Here is a 25,092-nt window from a genome sequence, read left to right on the forward strand (position 1 = left end):
TAGTCATACTTTCATTGAAATGATCAATGTCAGTATCTGGGGGTCGATAGACACAGCCAATGATGATTTTTCTACCAGTTCTAGACAGTGTTATTTCAGTGAATATGGACTCTATATTGACACCATCAGATTTAAGCTTAAGGTCCTCTCTGATGATGAACTGGATATCTTTGATCAATTAGTTCTGAGCAGCCTTTATCCTACTAAATGTTACTACCTGTTTACACACGCACACACACACACACACACACACACACACACACACACACACACACACACACACACACACAAAAAAAACATTTAATAATAATAATTATATATGTTGATAGATAGATGTAAGTCTAAAAACTATTGCTTTAAATTTATGTAGATACATCTTCTAATATAGAGGGGTACGTTTCAAATATTTTTTTTTTATTGATTTGCTTTAAAGATAATTCCTATTCTAGGCTTCCATCTAGTGACAGAAGCTATTTTAGGTTATGGGAAAGCACCCTCCTTTTTTCAGAGAGGAGGAATTTACACATCTAAAAACTTGGCCTCAGGTTGCATTTTGGTGAATGGTGATGTTTGCTCTCCATTACAGTTTAACTTTGCTGTATGTCAACGCAAGGCTGCGCAGCGGAAGCACAGGCCACAACGTGATAAGAGCGGAAAGAAGTCTGTTATTCTAGTGTGGAGTGACCCAGTCTCACAGCTCGGCTTGGATTCAGACCAATCTGTAGACTTTAGCCTATCCACAAATAAATAATGTGCAATCTGACACATTTGAGTACATTTGGTAGAACTTTATGTAACATCATGTTGCAACATGAACATCAATAAGACTTATGCAGGTTACAGGCATGAGCCAAGGTTTACTCTTCCTTGTGCCAAACTGCTTTAGGCTTACAACAACAAAAACAATGTTACTCCTATTTACTACCTCTTATGATACTACTGCTACTACAACAACAATTATTTGTACTGTTAGGTATTGAAAAACTTTACCAAGCAGTACATCTAATCCAATAAGATTCTGGATTTCAAAGTATTGCATTTTCCTTTAATATTTCCCACAACCCATATGCATTTTCTAAAAGAAACATTCTAATTTGAAATCTAGGGCCTATTGAAAAATGTTTTGTGAATTCAAGAAAAATGTCATGAGTCCTGTCGTAACAAAAAGAAAGCATGTCAGCTGATTTGACTGAACCATGACTTGCCAGAGTTTTCAATTAAGTTTGCATAGACATGTCAGGGGCTCGCCTGGGACAAACGGAGAGCTGGAATTCAGTTGGATGACGTGCAGGGGTGTGTTGTAGTCTGCTTCTAGGAAAACAGCATGGGAAACAGGGTTATCTGCAGCTGATAAGGAGCACATTTAAAAGACTAGCTTAGCATGAGACTAGCTTACTTCACACTGCCAAACTGGAGGGAGCAGCAACACAGGAACTGATGAATCATGCTAATGCTTGTGGTCACTGTATCAGTTGCCAATGTGTTCTTTGCTGTTGGAGTGGTGTGTATGCCTGTGTCGGAGCAGGGGCCACACATGGCCTATGGCTGGGGCCAGGTGGTGAGGCTCAGGCACCTGTACGCAGCCAGAGCAGGGCTACACCTGCTGATCACTGGGGATGGACACATACATGGCTCTGCACACCAGACTCTATACAGTAAGTCAAGCACTTTAAAATACAGACTTGAGCTGCAAAGCATGATGCTATGCTAGTGACTAAATCACAGTGATGACTGATGAACATTTGAACTACAGGCGTGCTGGAGATCCGTCCTGTGGACCCAGGCTGTGTGGTCATCAGAGGATTAGCCAGCGCACGCTTCCTCTGCATGGAAGGAGATGGAAGACTGTACTCATCAGTAAGGAGGAAGGCTCATTAAAACATCTTTATTAATGACATGGAAATGGTCCTAAAAGTTATTATTTAGCCAAAAGTTATTAATATATTAGGAAGCAAAATATATTTGTCTGATTGCCACCATTACTAATTAGGCAACATATTAATCACACTGGTAATATTATCTAATAGTTATTTGAATACTTACTTTGATTAGATTGTAAATATTTATTAAACACAATGTTTTAAAATGAAGGATAACCAGAATATGACTGAGAGAATGAATGAAGTGAGACATCTGAAAAACAAAGCCCCAACATTCAAGTCTAAAATATTATTATTAAAATATTAAATGAATCAAACCTCAGAATATAGAAGGATAAATAAAAACACAATATTCAATCTTGCACTGCTGCCTGCCTCCATGTCATGTCATGTCTTGTATGGGCCCTAAATGGGGCCTCTGTGACTATTCTTTCCTCTCGTCTCCTCTGTATTGTCTTTATTGCATGAACTGCTTTGTGGGTTAGGCCGGGTAACCCTAACCCTTGTCATTGTCTGTGCTTGCTTGTTTCTGTTTGCTCCAACTGTGTGTACAATGTTGTATGTCTCTCCTCCTTTCGTTTAGGCCTACTGTTATTATAAATGTAATGTTATTTATTGTATTTTAACTTTTAACTGAGGCATTTTAGGTTGTCTGTTAACAACTAGAATAGAGATTAGCCGGACAGGCTAAAGCTGCTCCTTTAATACAGTTAATTAAAGGGGACTGTCCACGATATTACAAACAAAACAAAACGTATTTCAACTTGTCTCCTGTGACAAGAGTAGTCACCACTCCTCCAGCCTCATTAGATGGTGCTACTGCCCAGCACCTCTGTTAAAGAGACAATATCTAGATGTAGTAGACATCCAGGTATTTCTAACCTTCCTAAATCTGGCCTTAAGAAAAATGTGTTCACCGAGTGGCCACTAAGAGGTGGTACCAAAACAGAGCAATTTCTCATTGACTCCCTTTAGTGGAGGTCCCGGATACGATTTGTATGCACTTCATTTAGCGGAGAATATCTCAACTGTTATAGACTAATATGACCCCAGTGAACAACATGGGATGTGTGACAAAATCTCTACCCGGGACAAAAGTCCTGAAAATGACCACAACAGGTTACACTAGTATCACACTAAGTGGTGAATGGGACTTTTTTTTCCTTTATAGATATCCCCATATTTTTTTACCAGATTAATCTTCAAATCAAATCAGAATGTTTACACTCTTCTATGACCTTATAATCATTGTCATTGTGAACATTGTGATCCCCTCAGAAAATCTGTAACTTCAAGGGTTTATATGTACACATATTTAATGAGATATTTGCAAATTTGCATATTTTATTACATTTTTTTAAGACAAATTGTAATACAAAAAGTATTTCTCTTAATATGAAGATTAGGGCTGTCAAGCGATTACAAAAATGTATCTAATTAATTACAGACTGTGATTAATTCATCTAAATTAATCGCATACTTATATGACACTTTTTTGCCTGTTTATAAACAGCTGAAGACTATCCTACAGTTTGTTTCGCTCTCTCTCTCTCGTAGCTCTGTCTCCTCTCCTTAGCCAGGTTTCTAGGCTACATGAAATAAAACCAGCAGGCTAAATGAAGACTGTCTATCTCCAAAACGCGCCGACTCATTCGCCATCGTACTACTCAAAGCCAAAAATATTGAGACACACACACACACAAACACACACCGACACACACACACGCAGCTAGCAAACGAAAGTGAGACACAGAGGAAGATAACTGAGTTTTGAACCTACATTGCTGGCGCCCACTAAATGAATAATTCACAGACACTGCGGAGAATAAAATAAGATGTCTTCTTACCTTCATGCTTATTTGCCCGAAACATCCCATAACACATCCATAGAGACCTCGGCCCCTTTGCCCTGCTTCTTTCTTTACTGTTTAATCCCGTGCGGGCCGCGTCCGCAAGCTGCGCTCTCGTCTCACCTCTTTTGCACCGGGTCAAAGGGCACTATAGAAGTGCGATTAATCTGCGTTAATTTTTTTAATCTTTTAATTTTTCTGTGATTAATTAATCGAAATTAACGCGTTAATTTGACAGCCCTAATGAAGATTAATCTTGTAGAAATGTATTACGATATCTATAAAGGGAAAAAAAGTCCCATTCACCACGTAGTGTGATATTGTAACCGGTTGTGGTCATTTTCAGAGATTGTCAAACATCCCATGTTGTTCAATGGGGTCATATTTGTCTATACTAGTTGAGATATTCTTCGCTAAATGAAGTGCATACAAATCGTATCCAGGGCCCCTACTAAAGGGTTTATATAGGCTACGCATATTAATAATAATAATAATAATAATAATAATAATAATAATAATAAATTGTATTTATATAGCGCTCTTCTCTCACTCAGAGCGCTTTACAAAACAACAATAAACAAACAAAAAGAACATGTAGAGTTGGGTTGGTGGGTGAACTAGGGGTAGGCGGAGGAGGTGGGTCTTGAGGTGGGATTGGAATATTGAATGAGATATGGCCTCATTTGCATATTTTATCAAATTTCTAGACAAAGTGTAATACAAAAAGTATTTATCTTAATATGAAGATTAATCTGGTAAAAAAGTATGAGGATATCTATAAAGGAAAAAAAAGTCCCATTCACCACATAGTGTGATACTAGTGTAACCTGGTGTGGTCATTTTCAGGACTTTCGTCCCGGATAGAGATTTTGTCACACGTCCCACGTTGTTCACTGGGGTCATATTAGTCTATAACAGTTGAGATATTCTCCGCTAAATGAAGTGCATACAAATCGTATCCAGCACCTCTACTAAAGGGTTTATATGTAGGCTATGCATATTTAATGAGATATTGCCTCATTTGCATATTTTTAAAAAAAAATTAGACAAAGTGTAATAAAAAAAGTATTTCTATTAATATGAAGATTAATATGGTAAAAAGTATGAGGATATCTACGTATAAAGGTAAAAAAAAGTCCCATTCACCACGTAGTGTGAGACTAGTGTAACCTGTTGTGGTCATTTTCAGGACTTTCGCCCCGGATAGAGATTGTCACACATCCCACGTTGTTCACTGGGGTCATATTAGTCTATAACAGTTGAGATATTCTCAGTTAAATGCATACAAAACTTTCCCAGGACCTAGACTACTTGTTAAATAGGCCATTTTCACAGCATTATTAAACCTATTTACGGCCTGGTCCAAAAAAACATTCTAGTCTGTATGTTTAGGTCATATATCCATGACAACACTGAGGGGGTGAATTTTTTGGGATTACGCTAGTTTTTAACTTTTTTTTGGAGGTTCAAATTTACAAATAATTAGGGGGCACCCTTAGCTCAGTAGGTAGGGTGTCCCGGGTTCCCCGTAGACCCGGGTTCGATTCCCGCCTGGGTGGTTCTCTGCATGTCACTCCCCTCTCTGCCCCATTTCACTTCTGTCTCTTCACACTGTCAATAAAAGCATGAAAAAAGCCAAAAAAATATCTTAAACTAAAATTACAAATAATTAGGGCCTCGAGTGACAGCTAGCCGCCCGTGGAGCCTCGATGGGCGTATCTCCCTAACCCCGACGTCACATCAATGCCCTTTTTCGGCGGAGTAAAAATCTGGCAAGATTTCTGACGTATCACGCCATGTGTTTACTAACAATAACCTTTAGTTATTAATAATAACTGCTCCACCGGACAGATCACCGTTTATGGTTTCAATTTCGATTCAAGTCGTGTTTAAGCCGGTGAGACCCAGCTGAGCTGAGGCGCTAAATGTGTTAGAAAGACTATACAACTATAATATCCATAGTTTGTTAACCTGATCGTCCGCAACGCAACAATATGAAAAGAGCAAACAACTGAGGACCTCCAGGTCCCATGTGCATCCGCTATTATGCAGACCATACGGGCAAGAAGAGAGAAAGAGACAGACAGAGAGAGTAAAGATACTTTTTAAATATATAGCCTATAGTTAGGGGTTTTAACTTTTATAAAGGCCTAGTCATCTTCAGTGACTTTATTTAGCTGACTAACAGCGCAGCGCTCATAATGTCAGCCATCTGTAAAGAGAAGAGAACATGGAGTCTGTCTCATCTTAATATCATGACTCTAAAATTACCAATTGACTCGCTTTAATGAATTGTGTTGGTTTATAATATGAAAAAATTGTGAAATATCATTTCCATGAGGCTGTTCAGTCAGAAAGTGACGGATCATAAGTAAACATGCCGGCAAGCTCCGAGTTCACCACCGGTGATAATACTATTACAAAGGACAGTAACCTATATCTGCATGTTTACAACAATACCTTCTACATCTCTTTCCTTTAATCCTTTCATGATGACACATTGATTTAATGTGACGGTGTCACAAGTTACACACCTCACCGAGCTGGTGAGTGTCTGACATGCGGGTAAAAACAAAAAAAGGGAAAAAAAGAGTGTCTGACTCTGCTAGAGTCAGTCTTTAATAAAGTCAGAACTAGTGATCACTGCAAAAAGCAAAAAGCAAAACTATAAACTTTCTCTCTCTCTGTCTCTCTGTTCGCCTCACTGCACAGCTGGAGATCAGAGCGGGGTCTGCTGGCAGTGGGAAAAGGGACACTCGTCTATTTAAGCAGCGTCGATACGGGTTTTCATTTTGGTGGGAAAAGGGTATATAGTCAATACTTCCAGTTAAGCTGCCAAATACAAATTCTTCAGTATTTGTATTTCATCTTCCACTTCAACATGAAGTCTGTGCTCATGTTCCTTTTGGGCCTTTTAAATATTATGAATGTTATTTTATTAATATTGGTTGTTGTTGCTGTTTTTAGTTTTGTAAAATCACGAGTGAAGAAACCATTAAACTAATTCCACCTAGAGTTCTCTTGCAATATGACTAGGAAAATGAATCTGTTACTGATTACTATTAACTATTGCTAAACAATGGTGCTCTTTTGACATATTACACATTTTTTATCTCAGCAATGCAGAAAAAAACAAAACAATGCTTTTCAAAATGGATACACCATTAATTTTAACAAGCCCTGTTGACCTGATGTGTCCTGCTGCTCCTCATGTGTTGTTAATCAGCGTTCAGAAAACACTGCATACAAGTCAGGCATTCATTCAAACAGACGCACGGTTCATCAACCTTTGTCCGGTGTGCAGGGTAGGATGTGTTTGCAAAGTGAAAAACCTGAAAGAAAAGAGCCAGCAGCAGCAACAACAACCTTGGCCTCTGACTGCCTCTCTTTGGCCAAAGTCAATAGCTGTCGAAGAACCTGCAGCCCCCTTTACCAAAGTTTGTTTGTCTTTTTTGTTTAAAAAAGGAGCTACTATTTAAAAATGCATCATGCAATCCTTAAGGAAACGGCCTAGTTTAGGATTCATGTTGCATGTATAGATACCAGCGAACAGAAACAGCAAATATTTATTTTTTATTACAAAGGAAAAAGAGATGATCCGGGGGCCCCCCAAAATTGAGGTTTCTTAAAAAAAATTCATGATAATCATTACATTACAAAAAATATATAAATTAGTTATGAACAGGCCCATCGTTGTTTTTTCTTAATTGTGTAACCTATCATTCAATTCAGGCAAATTAGATGGTTCCCCCAATTATAGTGTACCCAGCTTTATCGAGCTGTTTTTGAATGGTGATTCATAATGGTAAGCGGGGCCAGCGGCAGCCAATTGGCTAGGGTGGGCCTGCCCACCAAAATGTGCGCCCTGCCCACCCAATCAAAGTGAAGAAAATGTATTTTTTATTTTTTCAGCCAATTAAAATATGTCTATTTACTATACCAGGACCATTCCTAGCTTCTGATTAGGTGGGCACGGCGACAGCCCGCCTCCAAATTCACCCATCAACAGTTGTTCTGTGGTCACCTGTCAATCACGTCCACAGAGCGCAGTCTCTCCTTTGCAAAAGCAGTTAGTAGGATACTCGGCAATTTGTTTCACACGTTAAGCTGTTCTTTCTGTTAGTAAATGCTGTCCGCAAAAACTCATCACTACAGCAAATGTGCCAAAAAGCAGTCGCAGAGATCTTGCAAGGGCAAAAAATTTCCTGTCTTGGTTTTTTTTTTTTTGTGGGGGGGCCTCACTGACAATGTAAGCTTAGGACACCCAAAAGCTTAGCAGCGGCCCTGGAGTGAGCAAAGGGTAGAGTTGTCAATCCTCTGTCACTATCTGTTTGACCATACTGAACACCCTCTCTACAGTTAAAGCCACTACGAGTAACTTTGTCCATTGGTGGCCCCTTTGGACAAAAGCGGTAGTATTTTTACGACGCCAGCGTATTTTTACGACGCCAGCGTATTTTTACAACGCCAGCTGTCGTGAAGCTGTTTTCTAGCTCGTGCCGGGCGTGCGAGAGTCAAATAATCAGGAAGCAATATAGTGCATGTCCGTGTGTTGAAAGTGTGAGGGCACCGGACTCTTTTCGGCTCCGTGAGACTGAGAGTGGTTAGTGACACAGCATCAACTAATGCCAGTCAGTGCCACACACACCTGATTGCAATGAGTTGATGCAGTGTCACCGAACTACTCTCACACAGAGCTGAAAGACTCCGTGTCCTCACAGAAAGCGAATGAACGAGAGACGGCAGTTAGTATGGATCACGATGAGGTAATGTGTTTATGTTGTTGTAAATAATGACTATTTCCGATGAATAATGGTCGACTCATCTGATGCTGGTGAGGCAAAGTAAACTTTGTTTTAGTAGGCTACCGCTCATTAATTTAGGAGTAAACACTGCAGTCTAGTTCGCTCCTGTGAAATTGTGTATTCGTTGCTTGGCAACGCCCTCCCGCTCGTCTACCACTCTCCCTTTTAGCTTTTCTTCATTGCATTTTCTTTTTTTTCTTTGATGGTTCAGCCCCGTTATCAGTCATTATGACGACAAATAACTGTCTCAAACAAAGCTCCCGCTCCCCTTCCCTCACCTGGAGGGATAGGCTTCTCAAATCGCGTTGTTGCACCACACTGAAATCTGCGACCAATACGGATATGTGACCAAAGAGCCTGCACGAGCGAACCGAAAATCGGACTTGGTGTGCGACCAGACCAAACGCAATAATAAAAACTATATAAAAACGTATTTCTTTGCACTGATGGTCTCGTTTGCTGTTAAAGGTAATTTATGATTATCAGAGGAAACATGAGGCCGTTTAAAAGATATTTAAATGTTACTCGTAGCTGCTTTAATGCCAAGGCGCATCAAGTTAATGGGGAGGATCCGCAACCCCTTCTCCTGCAGCTCTGTGTGGATTCATCTTTAAAATACCCACAATGTTTTACAGAAGAGGGATGAGGATGTTCTTGTTGTAGTCTGTTTTTTCGTAGTAAGCAAAGAGACCAAATAACGCGACTTCTTCTCTTTTCTTGTGAGATAGGCCTACGTTTTCTTTATTTTTCTCCTGGGGTCTCCCTGTGCTAAATCCGACGGATTGTGCTACATTTGCTTGTATGAAAAGTGCATTACAAATAATGTCCGAGAAAGCATGACCATTGAAGAGTGTAGATCATGGAGATGTATGGGAAGTCTTTGTGAAACTAAATCAATATTTCCACAAACAAAGTTACAAGTAACAAGATGAAGTAATTTCAAACATAAAGCTTTGTTTGATGGGTCTTGACAGAAATATCATTGGGTCCCAGCGATCAGTTAAAGGTGAAGTAAGCGGTTTATTTATGTTAATATAAGTGTAAAATTATGTTATTATTAACACTTAAATATAGTCTTATTAACACAATTAATGTTAATAAGCATCTAATAAGGTCCTTATTACCTATTAACTAAGGCTTACTACAAGAACCTTAGTATAAAGCGTTACCTAAAATAGCTCTTTATTCATACAATGATCACTTACATAATGTGTGCGTTTCATAAAGCCGATCTCTCAGTCAGCTGCTCTGCATGTCATCGGCAAATAAACTTATTGTAGGATCCCGTAATTTATATCCAATCACAAGAGAGAACGCTACAAACCGACACCCGTCTCACTCATGGTCTTACTGCCGGTGTACGCCAGAGGACAGATGGGTGAATGTTTATGTGCCTACAATGGCGGAGCAGGTAAACATCTTTCCCAATGTCTGTTTTATCACACTTATGGATCTGAGATGATGCTAGATAACTCGCTGCTTGAAGACCGCAGTGCATTAATGTGGTGACGTAGGGACGAGCGAGGGGACTGCTAACTGCAGTAACTGACAGGAAGTTAGCTAAAAGAACCATTCCGCTTACAGCACCTTTAAGGTTCATCCATCTCAATGCGTGTCCGTCTCTCTTTCTCTTCAGCACACCTACATCAGAGACGACTGCACTTTCAGGGAGCAGATTTTGGCGGATGGGTACAACATCTACGTCTCTGCCAGACATGGAGCCCTGCTTAGTATGGGAACCCACCGGCAGAGGGTGTTGGGTGCAGACCGGGGGGACCCCGCTCTTGCACAGTTCCTCCCCAGGATCAGCACTATGGATCAGGCCTCAGCAAATGGACTGGACCCCCCTGAGCAGACAGCACACAGCACAGCTCATACAGAGGAACCAGTGGACACCATGGACTCCTTTGCAAAGCTCTCTCAGATCATTCACAGTCCCAGCTTCCACAAGAGATGAGAGGGCAGCTCTGAGACACCAGGAAATGGATGTGTCCTGTGCACTGCTCCCTGCATGTTGTAGAAACAGGGACTGACTGCATGTCCAGCCGGCCTAAAGAAAGGCTGCTGTTATGCCCCACCAGCACTGCTCAGAGCTGACCCAACACAATACAAGTGCAGTGTCCTACAGAGTGGAGAATGACATGTGTGCTGGGAGAATGTTTCAGCCTTTATAGTCACTGAACAACCAGCTGCAGTGTTTCCTCCCTGAAGATCAGTGTATGGTCTACACTCTAGGGAGGGATGTGTAAGACGTTCTGGTTAGTTTGGAATAAAGAGAAGAGTTTAGAACCAGAAAGAACCAAGAGCAGCGCCAACAGAAACTAGAAAAAGACATGAATCCCACTGTTTGATTCTAGGAAGTGCAGTGCCACATGGTCTTCACCAAACGTGTGATCATACATTAGACCTTCTGCCTATTATAAGTGATTGCTATCATTGAAATACTTTTTATTTAGACGAGACAATAATTCAATAAATAACAGTACAAATACATTAACAAAACTGATAAACTTTATGTATTTTGTAAATATACACATTTAAAAAATTTTAATTGCAACACGTTTCAAAAAAGTTGGGACAGGGGCATTAAGTTAATAAAAATGTTGTCAATTGTACACAGAGCACATTGAAATGTGTCTTTTCGCATCTCCCCTCTCAAGTTTTCCACTCCAGAGTCCTCACACAGGGTCAGCCATACTACAGCGCCCCTGGAGCAGATGGAGTTTAAGTGCCTTGTAATCTGGCCCTTTAAATTATTTTTTTTTTTTTTTGCATTTCTTAGTTAACCCACTTGTTAAACAATTAAAAAATATAATGTAATATGGCCCTTTTCATTTTTAAATAATTTAAATGCATTCATTATATTACAGAGAAATATGTCCCATAAAAGAAAAAGAGCACCAAGCCCGTCCCAGAGGACCCTGCATAATATTTTATTATATTATAATATTATTATGGAAAATCCATGTGTCCTTCTTCAATAGCTTCTAATTCATCTGACACAGTGTCTCCAAATTATTTTTTCATACAAAATTCTTCAGATTAAGCCTCTTAATTTTCCTCTCATAGTGCACCAGATTCATAGCCTGGCATTCCCAGACCTGCCACTAGGCGCTGGCAAATTAAATTTGCTGCGCCTTTTGGTCTGGACACTCTCCATTGAAGCTTTTTCAGAAAGTCCAGAAATCCTGGCTCACGTTTCAATTGGTTCAATTTCAAATCTAATATGGGCGCGCCAGAGCCCTTTGTATGGTGCTCTGGGGCGGACGTAACTGGATGACGACGGTGACGTGCAAGCGACGTCGAAGCCGTGATAGTAAACATCAAAGATGGCTGCAGATATGTTGTGTGAGTTTGAGACTGATTTGGCCTCGACCCTTGACGATTTGGAAGACGGCACTCAAATCTTTCATTAGCAAGTAAGTGAAATGTTCTGTTTTGCCAACCGACCATGGCAAAAGTTTAATTTAACAGTTTAACAGCTGTTTGTTAAACGAACAGGGCTTAACACGTCACCTTGTGCATCGCTCTGATTGGATGTAGTGCTATCCAACTGCGTGCAGTGGCATTTCAAATGCACGAGTAGGAGCCGCCCCTTGAGTTGGAAATTACTATTGATCGTGGCTAGACCCTCTATCGTTCAAGATATCAGGGTCTGGATTTCCAGGCTACCAGATTAATGCATTTCACTTTAAAAAGTAAAACAAAAAATCACACAGGGGGGCATACCCCCAGATCCCCCTAGGAGGGTCGGGATCTCGGCTGGCTACTATTTACACCCAGCTGGACAATCGAGGCAATAGCAGAAAACACTGGGTGTCTGAATGGCATTTAATAATAGTCAATGATTTGGGCAGCGCTAACATTGGAGATGGGCCCCCCTAATCAATTTCTGCTTAGGGCCCCATGAAGGCTTGGGCCGGCTCTGAGGGGAAGTGTGTCTGTTTAATTTGCAAGGAAAGTGTTGCCGTGAAGAAGGATTATAATTTACGAAGACACTATGAAACTAAACAAGGTTCTGTACTCGGCCCCCTCCTCTTCATCATTTACCTCCTCCCCCTTGATCAGTTACTTCGCCATTTCTCAATGGACTTCCATTGTTATGCTGATGACACCCAAATTTACCTCAGCACCAAACCCCCCCATCTCCCACATTGAATCCTGCCTGTCTTCTCTAACACTCTGGATGAAAAATAACTTCCTCAAACTCAACAGCAACAAAACTGAACTCCTCCTAATTGGCTCCAAATCCACCCTCAGCAAACTCACAAACCCCCCCGCCCCCACACACTCACTATCGATGTCACCACGGTCTCCCCCTCCCCCAGGCCCGCAATCTTGGCGTAATTTTTGATCCCACCCTCTCCCTTGAACTCCACATCCGCCACACCGTCAAAACCTCCTTCTATCACCTCCGTAATATTGCAAAGATTAGATCCTCCCTCACACCCCATGCTGCTGAAAGACTCATCCATGCCTTCATCTCCTCCCGCCTTGACTATTGCAATTCACTCCTCGCCGGCATCAGCACCACCTCCATCAACTGACTCCAACTGCCCGTCTCCTCACTCACACCAACTCGTGGAACCACATCACCCCAGTCCTCAAAAAGCTCCACTGGCTCCCCATTTCATTCCGGATCGATTACAAACTCCTGGTCCTCACCTACAAAGCCCTCCACCATCTGGCCCCCCCATATCTCACTGACCTCCTCTCCCCCTATCAACCCCCCCGGGCCCTCAGATCCTCCTCAGCCAGTCTCCTCTCCACCCACACATCAAAACTCTGCAGCCTTGGCGACAGAGCTTTCTCCAGGGCAGCTCCCAGGCTCTGGAACAGCCTCCCCCAACATATCCGTGAGTCCCTCACCATCTTCCAGTCCAAACTCAAGCCCCATCTATTCTCCTCCGCCTACCCCTAGTTCACCCACCAACCCAACTCTACATGTTCTTTTTGTTTGTTTATTGTTTAGTTTTTTTGTAAAGCGCTCTGCACTATATAAATAAAATGCATTATTATTATTATTATTAAACATCAGAGCAGCTACATGTCCTGATAAATGTGTTATTTTTGCAAAGTAGGCCCTTCGTAGATTTTTCTGTATGTGGCCCTCAGTGAAAAAAGTTTGGACACCCCTGCTCTAGGCCATCCTACCACCTTTCTTAAAGCTCCCATATTATGCACTTTTCTGTCAATTTTATATGGTCTAAGTAGTCCCTAATACTGATCTTTTTAGATGTTTGCTGAAAAACCCATTCAGGTCATTTATTGTAGCAGTCCTCTATAGCCTGATTTTCCTCTGGTCTCAGGATGACCTATATTGGTGTCTGCAGCCTGCGATCTGTCTGGCCCCTCCCACCTCTCTGCCGGGCCCTCCCACCGTCTCTGCCGTGATTACGTGATACTAGAAAGACACTGCGGACTGCGAACAGTGTTTACCCTCACGTGAATAACTGAAAGGGCTAACGCAGAAGCTTAGCCATACTTTGAACAGTTTGACATGACCTGACATGATTAATACCAGTGAAAACATTAGCTTCAAAGTTTGATTTCTACAGGAATAGCTTCCCATCCTTTGTCATGTTAAAAACGAGGCATTATTAGACTGCAATGGGAAAACTCAGTTAGTGTAATAGGACCAAAAGCTGGATGCTACACTTCGTAAATAACAGGCAAAAAACTTTACTAAGTTACTAATGTGGGGGGAGGTTCTGAATTCTGAACGGAGTAGCCTACATTGGGGAGGTTTTCAGTAAGGGGGAGGGTGAGAAGAGGAGAGTTTTTTTTTTATACTTTGGCAGCCTCTAGACACACCGTGGACCCAGATTTATGTTAAAAAACATTGAAAAAGTGCCTTTTGCGTAATATTGGACCTTTAAAGGCCAGGACACAGGTGGTATTATCATGAACGGATATAAAGGGGCATCCTGTAAAGGTTCATTCTTCGCAAGCAATAATGGGGTGAGGCTCACCACTTTGGGAAGAACTGCATAGGAGAACAGTCCAACAGTTTTAAAGACAACTTTCCTGCAAAGAATGGAATGATTTCACCATCTATAATCCATAATATAATTTAAATATGTAGAGAATCTGGAGAAATCTCTGCACGTAAAGGGGCAAGGTCCAAAATTAAAATGTAATGCCCATGACCTCAGGTGGCACTGCATTAAAACTGACATGATTTCATAAAGGATATCACTACATGGGCCATGGAACACTTCAGAACCATTGTCTGTAAACACAGTTTGTCGCTACATCCACAAATGCAAGTTAAGACTCTACCATGCAAAGTGAAAGCCATATATCAGCAACATCCACAAATGCTGCAGACTTCTCTGGGCTGGGCTCATCTGAGATGGACTGACTCAAAGTGGAACAGTGTGCTGTGGTCTGATGAGTCTACATTTCAAATTGTTTGTGTAATTCATGGACGGTGTGTCCTTCCATTACAAAGTTGAAAAGCCAGCGTCTGTGACAGTATGGGGGTACAGTAACATACAGGTTTTGGAGCAACATGCTGCCATACAGAGAACCACAGAGAGCAATGCAATACTGAGCCACATTCTGCACGTCTTAATACAGCTTGGCTTCGTAGGAACAGAGTGGTACTCGACTGGCCTGTCTGCAGTCCATACCTGTCTCCCATTGAAAGAATGTGGTGCATTATGAAGCACAAAATATCACAATGGAGACCCCGGAATGTTGAGCATCTGAAGTTGTATTTCAAGCAAGAATGGGAAATTATGCTTTCAAAATGTCAACAATTAATGTCCTCAGTTCCCGAACGCTTACTCAGTGTTGTTAAAAGTTTTTATTGATGTTTCATGTTACATGTAGATCGAATTGTTTGCATTATTTGATGTTAAATGTCAAAGAAGATTTTGAAATAACGTGGTAATAATAAGGTTTCCCAGTAGGGTCATTGTGTGTGTGATTAATGCTTGTCATATATAGTTGAAAATTGTTGTATAAATGAAAAAATAAATGTAAAATGTAGAAACATGTATATATGATCATGTGCTTTAGTTTATATTAAATGTTTCTTCTATCCCTAAAATATACAGATAACAGGACATGAAGAGGAAAAGAGATGCGAGCATAACTCTCCCTAGCTGGATTAAAACCAGGGACAATGTAACTCATGGTCCTTCCTAACCCTGGACCCATAGAGACACTTCCAACTCTTATACATGTCAGGTCAAAACAGATCTAAGAAAGACTTTCTAAGTTTGAAGATCCACTAACTAAGGACAAAGAGCTTTAAACCCTGTGTGCCATAATAATTATTGCAACATTTAAAGATATAGGGCCGGTTTCGCAGACATGGATTAAGGCTAGTTCTGGACTAAATTGTACTTTCAATGGACAAACTCCATTCAAAATTCCATTTTGTCCAGGACTAGTCTTAATCCATGTCTGTGAAACTGGCCCATAGTGTCTCTAATATCCCCACTGATGACCCCTAGAGGCTGTAACACTAATTGCACCCGAAATTCAAACATGACAGATATATAGAAAATCTATCGATAATGAAAATAAAATAACAAATAGGTTAATATTACTAGAGTTTTATATGAAAAATAAATAAATGCTAAGTTGATGTTTTGTCCTAAATGGTGAATCTAGAGGAGAGCACAAGAACTGTTGATACAATCCCAAAAAAAAAGATTCTCCACATAAATAAATAAATTCTAACCTAAAACGTAAACATCTGTTCAATTCTACACTAAACTTAGATTTTTTCCACAGCTTTAGTTTTGCCACCAGACAGCCGTTTATTTTTGTATCACATGGCCCAATCAGCAGCTCGACTAAGAGCTACTGCAGATTATTCAAGAGACACAAGGAAACAAAAGTCTATTTGTGAGTGTGTGTTTCCAATTTTAGTTGTGTTTTGTATTATAGACTTTTTCTCAATAATTGCAGGAGAATTCCTTTTTGAATAAAGTGTCTAACGTAAGAAACAGTGTGTAGTGTTTTGCAAAAAGTGCAAAGCAGAAATTAAGTTTGTACTTTGAGTGTTTGTTTAGGGCATGGTTATACAAGTAAAACATTGTGATGCTTAAGTCATAGCATTCACTTTAAATGTTAAAGCATTTGGCAAAAACTGTAAGTGCTGTGGCCCAATACTTTTGTTCATGTAGTGTATTTGATGGGGGATGGGGTTGTACCCACAAATGCCTTTATTGTGTAAGTGGCTTTGCATTTATTTATATTTATTTAACCTTAATTTATACTCAAGAGATCAATTGAAGGGTGACCCTCATGTACAATGAAGTTGAGTCAAACAAATGCAAAGCAAAAACAACAACACATACACAATATACAATGCAAATACATCAAATTCACAATAATTTAAACATTTAGACAGCGGTGTACAATGGCTGCAATTAAAATGAAATGGGTGAAAGTACAGTATAGCGTAATCAAAACAGGTAGAGTTCGGCAGATTTAAGATAATATGTCTACATTTGTTAAAGGATATGAAGTAGGATTGGGCGGTATCCAATTTTTGATACCTTCAATTCAAATCACTTTATTCGTCCCCAAGGGGCAATTTAAAGGGGGCACATGACAGTAGCTTAAACCAGAAATACAATTCCTGAAGAAATTGCGGCGTGGATGCTGCGCTGCTGAGCTGAAGCTGAAGAAGTTTCACTCCTGAATGTTGATGAAGGATGATTATATCTGAATGAACAGAATGGTTGAATACTACAATGTATGAAAAATGTGGAAGCTTGAATTGACTTTCTAGCTGAAATTATTAATGAATTGTTACCTTGAACTATGACCTTGAAAATGTAATCAGTTCATCTTTGAGTCAGTATCAACATTTATGCAAAGTTTGAAGAAAAACCGTGGAAGCGTTCATTAGATAATGCAGTCACAAAAGGCAACATCACAGTGACCTTGAAATTTGACCTTTGACCTCTGAACTCTTATGATGTCATATTTGAGTCATAATCAACACAGTGCAAAGTTTTAAGAAAATCCAGTTAAGTCTAAAATGTAGTGTTGGAACGGGGACGCAAACCCCCGACCCTGTGTTCAGCTCAATCAGGACACTACCATGTAATGTCCTGAAGGAGCTGAACATGTAGAATGTTGAATGAAGTCGATGGATGAAAAATGACTGAGTTAAAGCATTTTGAATTTTTCCTATCCGCTTTGAATGGGGCCGAGCAGTGATTTTTGGTAACACTTTAGTTTGATAGTCCACTGTTGACACTCAACAAGCCATCAGTAGATATGCAGTTGCATGTCAACAGTGAATGAGTTGATATTCAACAGAACTATCTCAACAGATAAGTAACATGTATTCAACTAACTGTAAGTTAACTATAAGTTGCACTATTAGTAGATGGTTAGTTGATATTCAACAGAGCTTGTTCAACAAATAAGAAACATGCATTCAACTAACTGTAAGTTAACATTAAGTTGCACAATTAGTAGATGGTTAGTTGACATTCAACAGTGAGTTAGTTGACACTCAACAGAACTGTCAACAAACATGTAACATGCATTTAAATAAGCGTTAGTTAACTATAGGATACTTTTATTTTGTTAATTTCTTTTTACAAAAACAGTCTGCAACAGACATCATTTTTACTACATGTTCTTTACTAGGGATGAGCCCGAATCCGAATATGTATTCGGATAAGCACGGATAATGAGTTAGATACGGATAATTTCCGAATAGTCCCGTTATTATTCAGGGATTTTTTTTTTTTAATATCATGCGCTTAATTGACGCAGTGCGTTCCGCCTCAATGACACAACAGGTAGAATGACACTAACAGCTGTTCTGCGGTGGACATGAGAGGACCGGGCGCGTCCCGTGACCCGCCGTCTCTCTGTTTTTATCCACTGATAAACGCAGAGCGTTCGCCCTTTCCCTTGAATAGAGGGTTCTACCGGTCGCATTCGCTGCCGTTCTTATTTGAGTTTCCTCGTAACCCGCTGCCGTGGCGGAGAAGAGACGAACCGATGGAATATGCTGCACCCCGAGTCACCGTCAGCCCTTCCCCGATGTATTTACATTCACTAGGCGGCCTACTGCTTAAACTCTTTCAAACACCACAACGTTTCCATCAAACTGATGCTTAGGACCTGTACTTTTTCAGCTGTCAATCAATGCTTATACGCCTAGGCCTACTTCAGGACCCATACAATAAAATCGGAAACTGCAAACTTGACACATTAAAATCACATATGGCTTTGTGGAAAGGCTAAGATATTATTTAGGGTTTATGAGATTGGCACATACGTTGATACAGATTGTTCTTATATCTTAGTTTAATTAAACATATGTAAAAAAAGAGGGAGGGGGAGAGATAGAGATAAAAAAATCATGAAATACAGCTGTATTTCCCCCAGTTAAAGGGAGATCTTAGTTTAGTTAAAAGTAAAACACTGGCCCTCATTTACTAACAGTGAGTAGCCTATGCACAGATGTGGGATGTTATTTATCAATATTTTTGTTCCCTGAATTTCTTCGTATTCTTAGAACAAAGAAGAGAGAGATGAAAAGGTAAAAATACAGTATTTTTTACTTAAATGTCAATATTACATTAATGTGATGCTTTGAAGGGACAACAACTGCATTGACAATGAATATTAGTTTAGAAAATCAATTTAGGAGTGACTTTAATGTACCTTACATACCTTTAATGTAGGCTAATGTAAAATAAACTTCCGGTATACGCCACGCCCACTTCTTGTTGTGTATCCGGATACAGATACAGATCATTTTGTTGGTTGAACAGATAATGGTGTCTCCGCACACCCCTATTCTTTACAAATATTCAACTATCAGTTGAGTGTCAACTTCTAGTAAGTTGACTATCAACTGCTGTTACCCTCTGAAGTCGATTCACGCAACTTCGCGTGTGCGCGCATATTTTTATTAATATCTCTGTGAATAAACGGCTGGGAAATGAAATGTAAACATCGTCTGAAACTAGAAATTCTCCCGTTTCCGGGGTATGTTCTCGCGTTACTCTCCGTCCACTACAGGCTTAGAAAACAACGCGAGAAGTGAGCCTCCTTCTCCAGCACATTGTGCGTCACTCCATGTGCTATTGGTTGGACCTGCTTGTCTCGTTGCGCTATTGGTTGGAGGTGCTTGTCTATCAATGTTTCTGAAACGAAACCCACCAATCAGCACTAAGTAAAACACTAAGGACATACCTTATTACCGTAGTACCTGGGTTTTTTCTTACTGAAGGGAATAGGACAGGTATCATTCAGTTGAAACGATGGCGAGAAAGATGATGCCCGAGAAGGTTGCTCTTGCAAAGATTCTGAGAAGCAGCGATGAGGAAGATGGAAATTCGGACATAGAAGGGTTTGACTCATGCAACGAATGGGACTATAGTGAAAACATCGACCCATTTGAAGACAGGTAAGAGAATATATATTTTTACTAAATCTCTTGTAATCTAAAACTTGCGCCCACTGTATGCGCGCATAGTAAATTGTCGCGCAATGGTTCTTATTTCGAAGACTTGACTTCTATCACAAAAATGCAACGTTTGAGTGAGTTTATTAGCCCACACTTATATAATAAACAAATAAATAAAAAACGATAACATGGCATGTCAAATATAGCTTTGTATTTTGTGTAAAAGTGCTTCCCTTGTAAAAGTAAAATAGTCTAGTTTGGAAACGGTTTTGCATAAACTATTGTTTGCATATGTAGGGGGTCAAACCCATGGACAACTCTGTGCCGCCACCGTGCGGCCAAAACACTGCAGTGCACCCTTACCGCTCCAGGTGGGCGTATCCAAACGCTAGCCTGAAACCCCACCCCGGTTGTAAGCCGGGACCTTTAAAAGGACGCGCGCGCTGCTTATTCTCCGTCTTCTGGTGTTCGGCTGTTTAGCTGATCCATATAGAGACAACAAGTTTGTACAAACCTACAGGGCCCTCTTCAACCCCTGAACCAACCACCACGTGTTTTACTAAAGCTGTCGCCTGCGGCCGCGGCGATCTCCAGAACATCAAAGTGAGTTGTAAACTTTTCCGTTGGAACGACCAGAAGAAGAACTAGGACACAGGCGGTTTACCTAGAAACTAGCCTTTTGGACAGCGGACCGTAAGCCGATCGATTTGTCTCCGACCGTCATCCTCCGCACAGAATCAGCTGTGCCCCTTTGCCTCTTTCCTGCGATCTGAAGACCGCAGAGATTGACTCACCAGCTCCCCGACCGCCAAAGGTTCGGAGCCTGGATTTGGATCGCCGTCTTGCGAGCCCCGCCAGCCCCGGAAAGGATTTGGCCTGCCCGCCTCAACAACGACGAGCAGTGGACACTTAGGTGTCCCCCCAAGTGAGATTTTGGCTTTATATTACCTGGGCAGATGTTTTAGTTATTATTACTTTTTAAAGTGTTGAACAATACTGTTTATTTTCAAATTGGTGTTTGCTATTTTGAACAAGCTGTGTGATTATCTAAGTTCGTCCTCCCCCACGGAGAACCAGAACGGGGAAAATTGGTTTGATCAGCTCATTCAGCGTGAGTTGAAAGCAGTGTGGTTTAATTCTGCTGTGTTTTAAAACCTCACACTTTTCTTTTCTTCTCCCCCCTCCCCGCGTTCAAGCGTGGTCTTTCCTCCTCTTCCTCTCCTGCATGCACACACACGTTAGATAACCCTAATTGTAGTCTTGATCAGATAGAATTGGTGTTAAGATCTTTGGTAGAATCCATTTAAAGAGCGAGTGGTTTTTCGAAATCCCCCGCCTCCAGAACCCCTTCTTCATGTCCTTTGTTCTGAAGTAGACGCCCTTTTGAGTACCCGTGGCAGTTACTTCCCCTATCGGGTGGAGGTAGAATAGCCTAGCCCGCCGCCATTTTGGGCCTTTCGCCCCTCCCTGTACCTTTGGTAAGATTTATTCTACACGCCCCCTAGTCTCACTGACCGACTCCCTAGCTCCCCCGCGCGGTCTGACTCACCCCTCGAGTCATACGTCACGTGGGACTTTTTCCTCACCCCTCGAGTCATACGTCACGTGGGACTTTTTACACACACACACACACACACACACACACACACACACACACACACACACACACACACACACACACACACACACACACACACACACACACACACACACACACACACACACACACACACACACACACACACACACACACACACACACACACACACACACACACACACACACACGTTTTCTTTGATTAAGTGTATTTGCTTTATGCGTGTATAAAACGGATGTTACCTTAAGTTTCATTGTGGTTAAAATAAATGTTCTTATATTGTAACCAGAAGTGTTTGTGATTTATTTGTGTGGATATTATTGGAGTGTCAACAATCAACAAGTGAAATATTCTGTAGCCTTCAGTGTTAAGATCATATTACCAAATTCATAATAGCAATTACTTGATTACATTATTTTATGGAAATGATCATTGAGACTAGGATTTATTGATTTGTTTAACTGAACATTAAACTAATCAACATTTGAGAATAAATCATTGATTAAACGAGACAATTTGCTATTACTTTTCCATTCTTGAATGAATGGTGGTGCCCCTTTTGAACTTTAATAAACTATTAAAGTATTATTAATCTTCAGATGAATTTCTAATAGCTGAATTAATCTGAACCACCTGTACCCGCTACACATACATAATCTGTGTAGTTTACACTTTTTTTATTAGTATTATTATTAGGGCTGTCAAAATTATCGCGTTAACGCAGGGTGATTAATTTCTGGAATTATCGGTGTTAATTTTTTTAACGCATGTGCAGAATGATCCGCCCCGTACATCCCACCGGCTCTGTCCTACAGTCACTTTATAGTTGTGGCTGACCCAGGATCAGTAGCTGCGCGCAGCCAAACATAGCAGCACGTTAGCCCATGCCGTGTTTTAAGGTTTTAAACTGCTAACGGTTTTAGCTTTTCTTCATTGCATTTTCTATTTTTTTTCTTTGATGGTTCAGCCCCTTTATCAGTCATTATGATGACAAATAACTGTCTCAAACAAGGCTCCCGCTCCCCTTCCCTCACCTGGAGGGATAGGCTTCTCAAATCGCGTTGCTGCGCTACACTGAAATATGCGACCAATACGAATATGTGACAATAGAGCCTGCATGCGCAAACCGAAAATCGGACTGGGTGTGCGACCAGACCAAATGCAGTAATACAAACTATTTAAAAACGTCTTTCTTTGCACTTATGGTCTCATTTGCTGTTAAAGGTAATTTATGATTATCAGAGGAAACATGAGGCTGTTTATAAGATATTTAAATGTTACTTGTAGTGGCTTTAAGCACCATTTGCATGCTTATAATAAAGCACTGCACACCCAACTTGCACTGCAACCCACTACACAGCAACCCGTGGCATCAGAGCCCCCCCTGTAGCGCACTGGACAAACGGTCTTACCCCTATTAATTCCCCCACTAGGTCCCCTGTACTGCCGCGTCTAATTAAAATACTTTTCATTAACGAACAGCTATACAAATATAAAATACAAAAATACTTTATCTAAAGCTACTTAACTCTCCCAGGAGTTGAGACCCTCCCCCGGGGTCTGAGCTTTGGCGCTGGTCCGGATTGGCTGACGTGCACGGCTCTGAGCGAGGCAGCTCCACTAACTGCAGGAGAGCCTCTTTACAGATTGGAGAGCTGCTTGAGCACTCCTAAAGGATCCCCACACTATCAGTAACTCGTACCTCATTTATCTGGAACCTTTGCCTATTCTATTTCTATCTTCACCGCCGGCAACCCTAGCGGCATAAGAAACGGCACCACCCCCCAGGCCCGAGTGCATTCGGCATAGAACTTGTCTTAGTTGGGCCCAAGCCCTGTAACATTCAGTCCGCTCCCCAATAACACTGACTTCAATCTCCCTGCCCTTTTTCTAACCTCCCTCTTCCCAATCTCACTCCTTTCAGCTGCAGCGCATCATCCTAATCACCTAATTAACAACACAGCCACTCTGTGGCTCACTCTCTGATAACACCTCAACATTCACTACATTTATAACAGCTGCTTATGTCCCTCTCCAATAATAAGCCCGTTCGTTCGTCTGAGCCTTAATCAATAATGCAACAGGTAGCCTAACGTTTATCATTTACAAGTACAGTTTTATCAGCCGACTTGTAGGCTATTATCAACATAACATTATAACAAGCTTTGTCAGCACGAATAGCAACTTGAAATCAGGGCTGTACGCTTATTGTTTTAGGTGGTAGCACTGGTGCTAGCAAGCAAAAAAATTCAGTAGCACAAAAATAAATTTGGTAGCACACAAAGTATGATCGAAAACTTGCATAACCTTAACCCTTGCATTTCACTGTAATTACCTCTGAGCCTGTCATCTTGGTCTCATTTGAGATTCTCAATTAATATTATATCCTAGTGTGTGCAGTAATAATTATAGAAGAATGAATAGGGGTGCACTGATTGCAATTTAGACAAAAGAATCTAACCTGCCAATTGCAATTTTTTGCTGATTCAGAATAATTTTCCCCCATAAAAATATTTAAAAAAAAATATCTATATCTATATATGTTTTGTATATACATATAATTATATTAATAATAATAAACATTTTTAGAAAATGTCCTTCTGTTAATTAAAACCAAACTTTAAAACATTAAACATAGCCTATTAAATAAATAAGTATACATATTGGTACAATTTAGGATAAATTAAATAGGTTGTTGTGAATGTGTTGGAAGTTGTTCTTCAGTGGCTTATTTCAAACTTTGTTTTTAGACTACTGTTGACTTTTCTCTGCAGCTGAATGAGTTAACTTTCTAGCTAGAGCACTGCAGGGCTGTGAAGCGCTAACTTCCTGTTCTTACCGGCTTCAAGATAAAAGTCAACTCACGTTTGGCTAGTAACAGGCTTTTAACGTGAAGGCGCACAGGAAATGTTCTGTTTGCACACGCGCTAACTTAACTGCGGTAATCTCCTTCCGGTTATTACCTTTGGTGAAGTTTTTACAAGGTGGAATCGCTGCACGAGCACAGATCCCGAGGACACATATCGTTCACCACCCAAAGTGAAGGGTGGACTCAATAACTTACTTGCCTAAGACTACATTTACCCCCATTTGGAGTGTTAATGTAGAGCCCTCTAAGCAGTGTTGTGCATCTCTCCTCTGTGTTTCAAAGACAGCCTCTCCTCATTATCAACTAGCACTAGTGCGAATGGACTTGTATTCATCATCGCACGTGATCAATTTCAGTAGCAAATGCGATCAAAACTGTCGCACTGTACAGCCCTGCTTGAAATACATTTCCGATAACAAAAAAGGTATTTTCAGATCTATTTTCATCCCATACAAGCCGTAAAATACACTATTTAGGCCTACTTACATTCGAAGGATGGCTGCTGCGCTGTTTCTCTGTCTTCCATGTCTTTGCATGAATTAATGAAAAAAAAAAATCACTATCACAAATCTGTGTCATCTGAAAAGACACAATACATTGTGGGGCGGTTGAGTAGGAAAAGTAACCTGTCAATCCATACCCAGAATCTTCCCGGAGGTTACTCATCCGGGAATGTCTCGCCTACCC

The 25,092-nt window shown here is 40.7% G+C and overlaps 1 protein-coding gene across 1 annotated transcript; it reads left to right on the plus strand.

Moving 5' to 3' along the window:
• Window positions 1-1,444: 1,444 nt before the first annotated feature.
• fgf19 (fibroblast growth factor 19) lies at window positions 1,445-10,492 on the plus strand (the record flags this gene model as incomplete). The annotated part of the gene is made up of 3 exons (XM_080033891.1): window positions 1,445-1,655; window positions 1,754-1,857; window positions 10,172-10,492. 3 exons carry the CDS (start codon window positions 1,445-1,447, stop codon window positions 10,490-10,492), a joined length of 636 nt encoding a protein of 211 aa, XP_079890017.1.
• Window positions 10,493-25,092: the final 14,600 nt, after the last annotated feature.

Source organism: Ammodytes marinus (genome assembly GCF_949987685.1).
Source record: "Ammodytes marinus genome assembly, chromosome: 1".
NCBI classification, from domain to species: domain Eukaryota; kingdom Metazoa; phylum Chordata; class Actinopteri; order Uranoscopiformes; family Ammodytidae; genus Ammodytes; species Ammodytes marinus.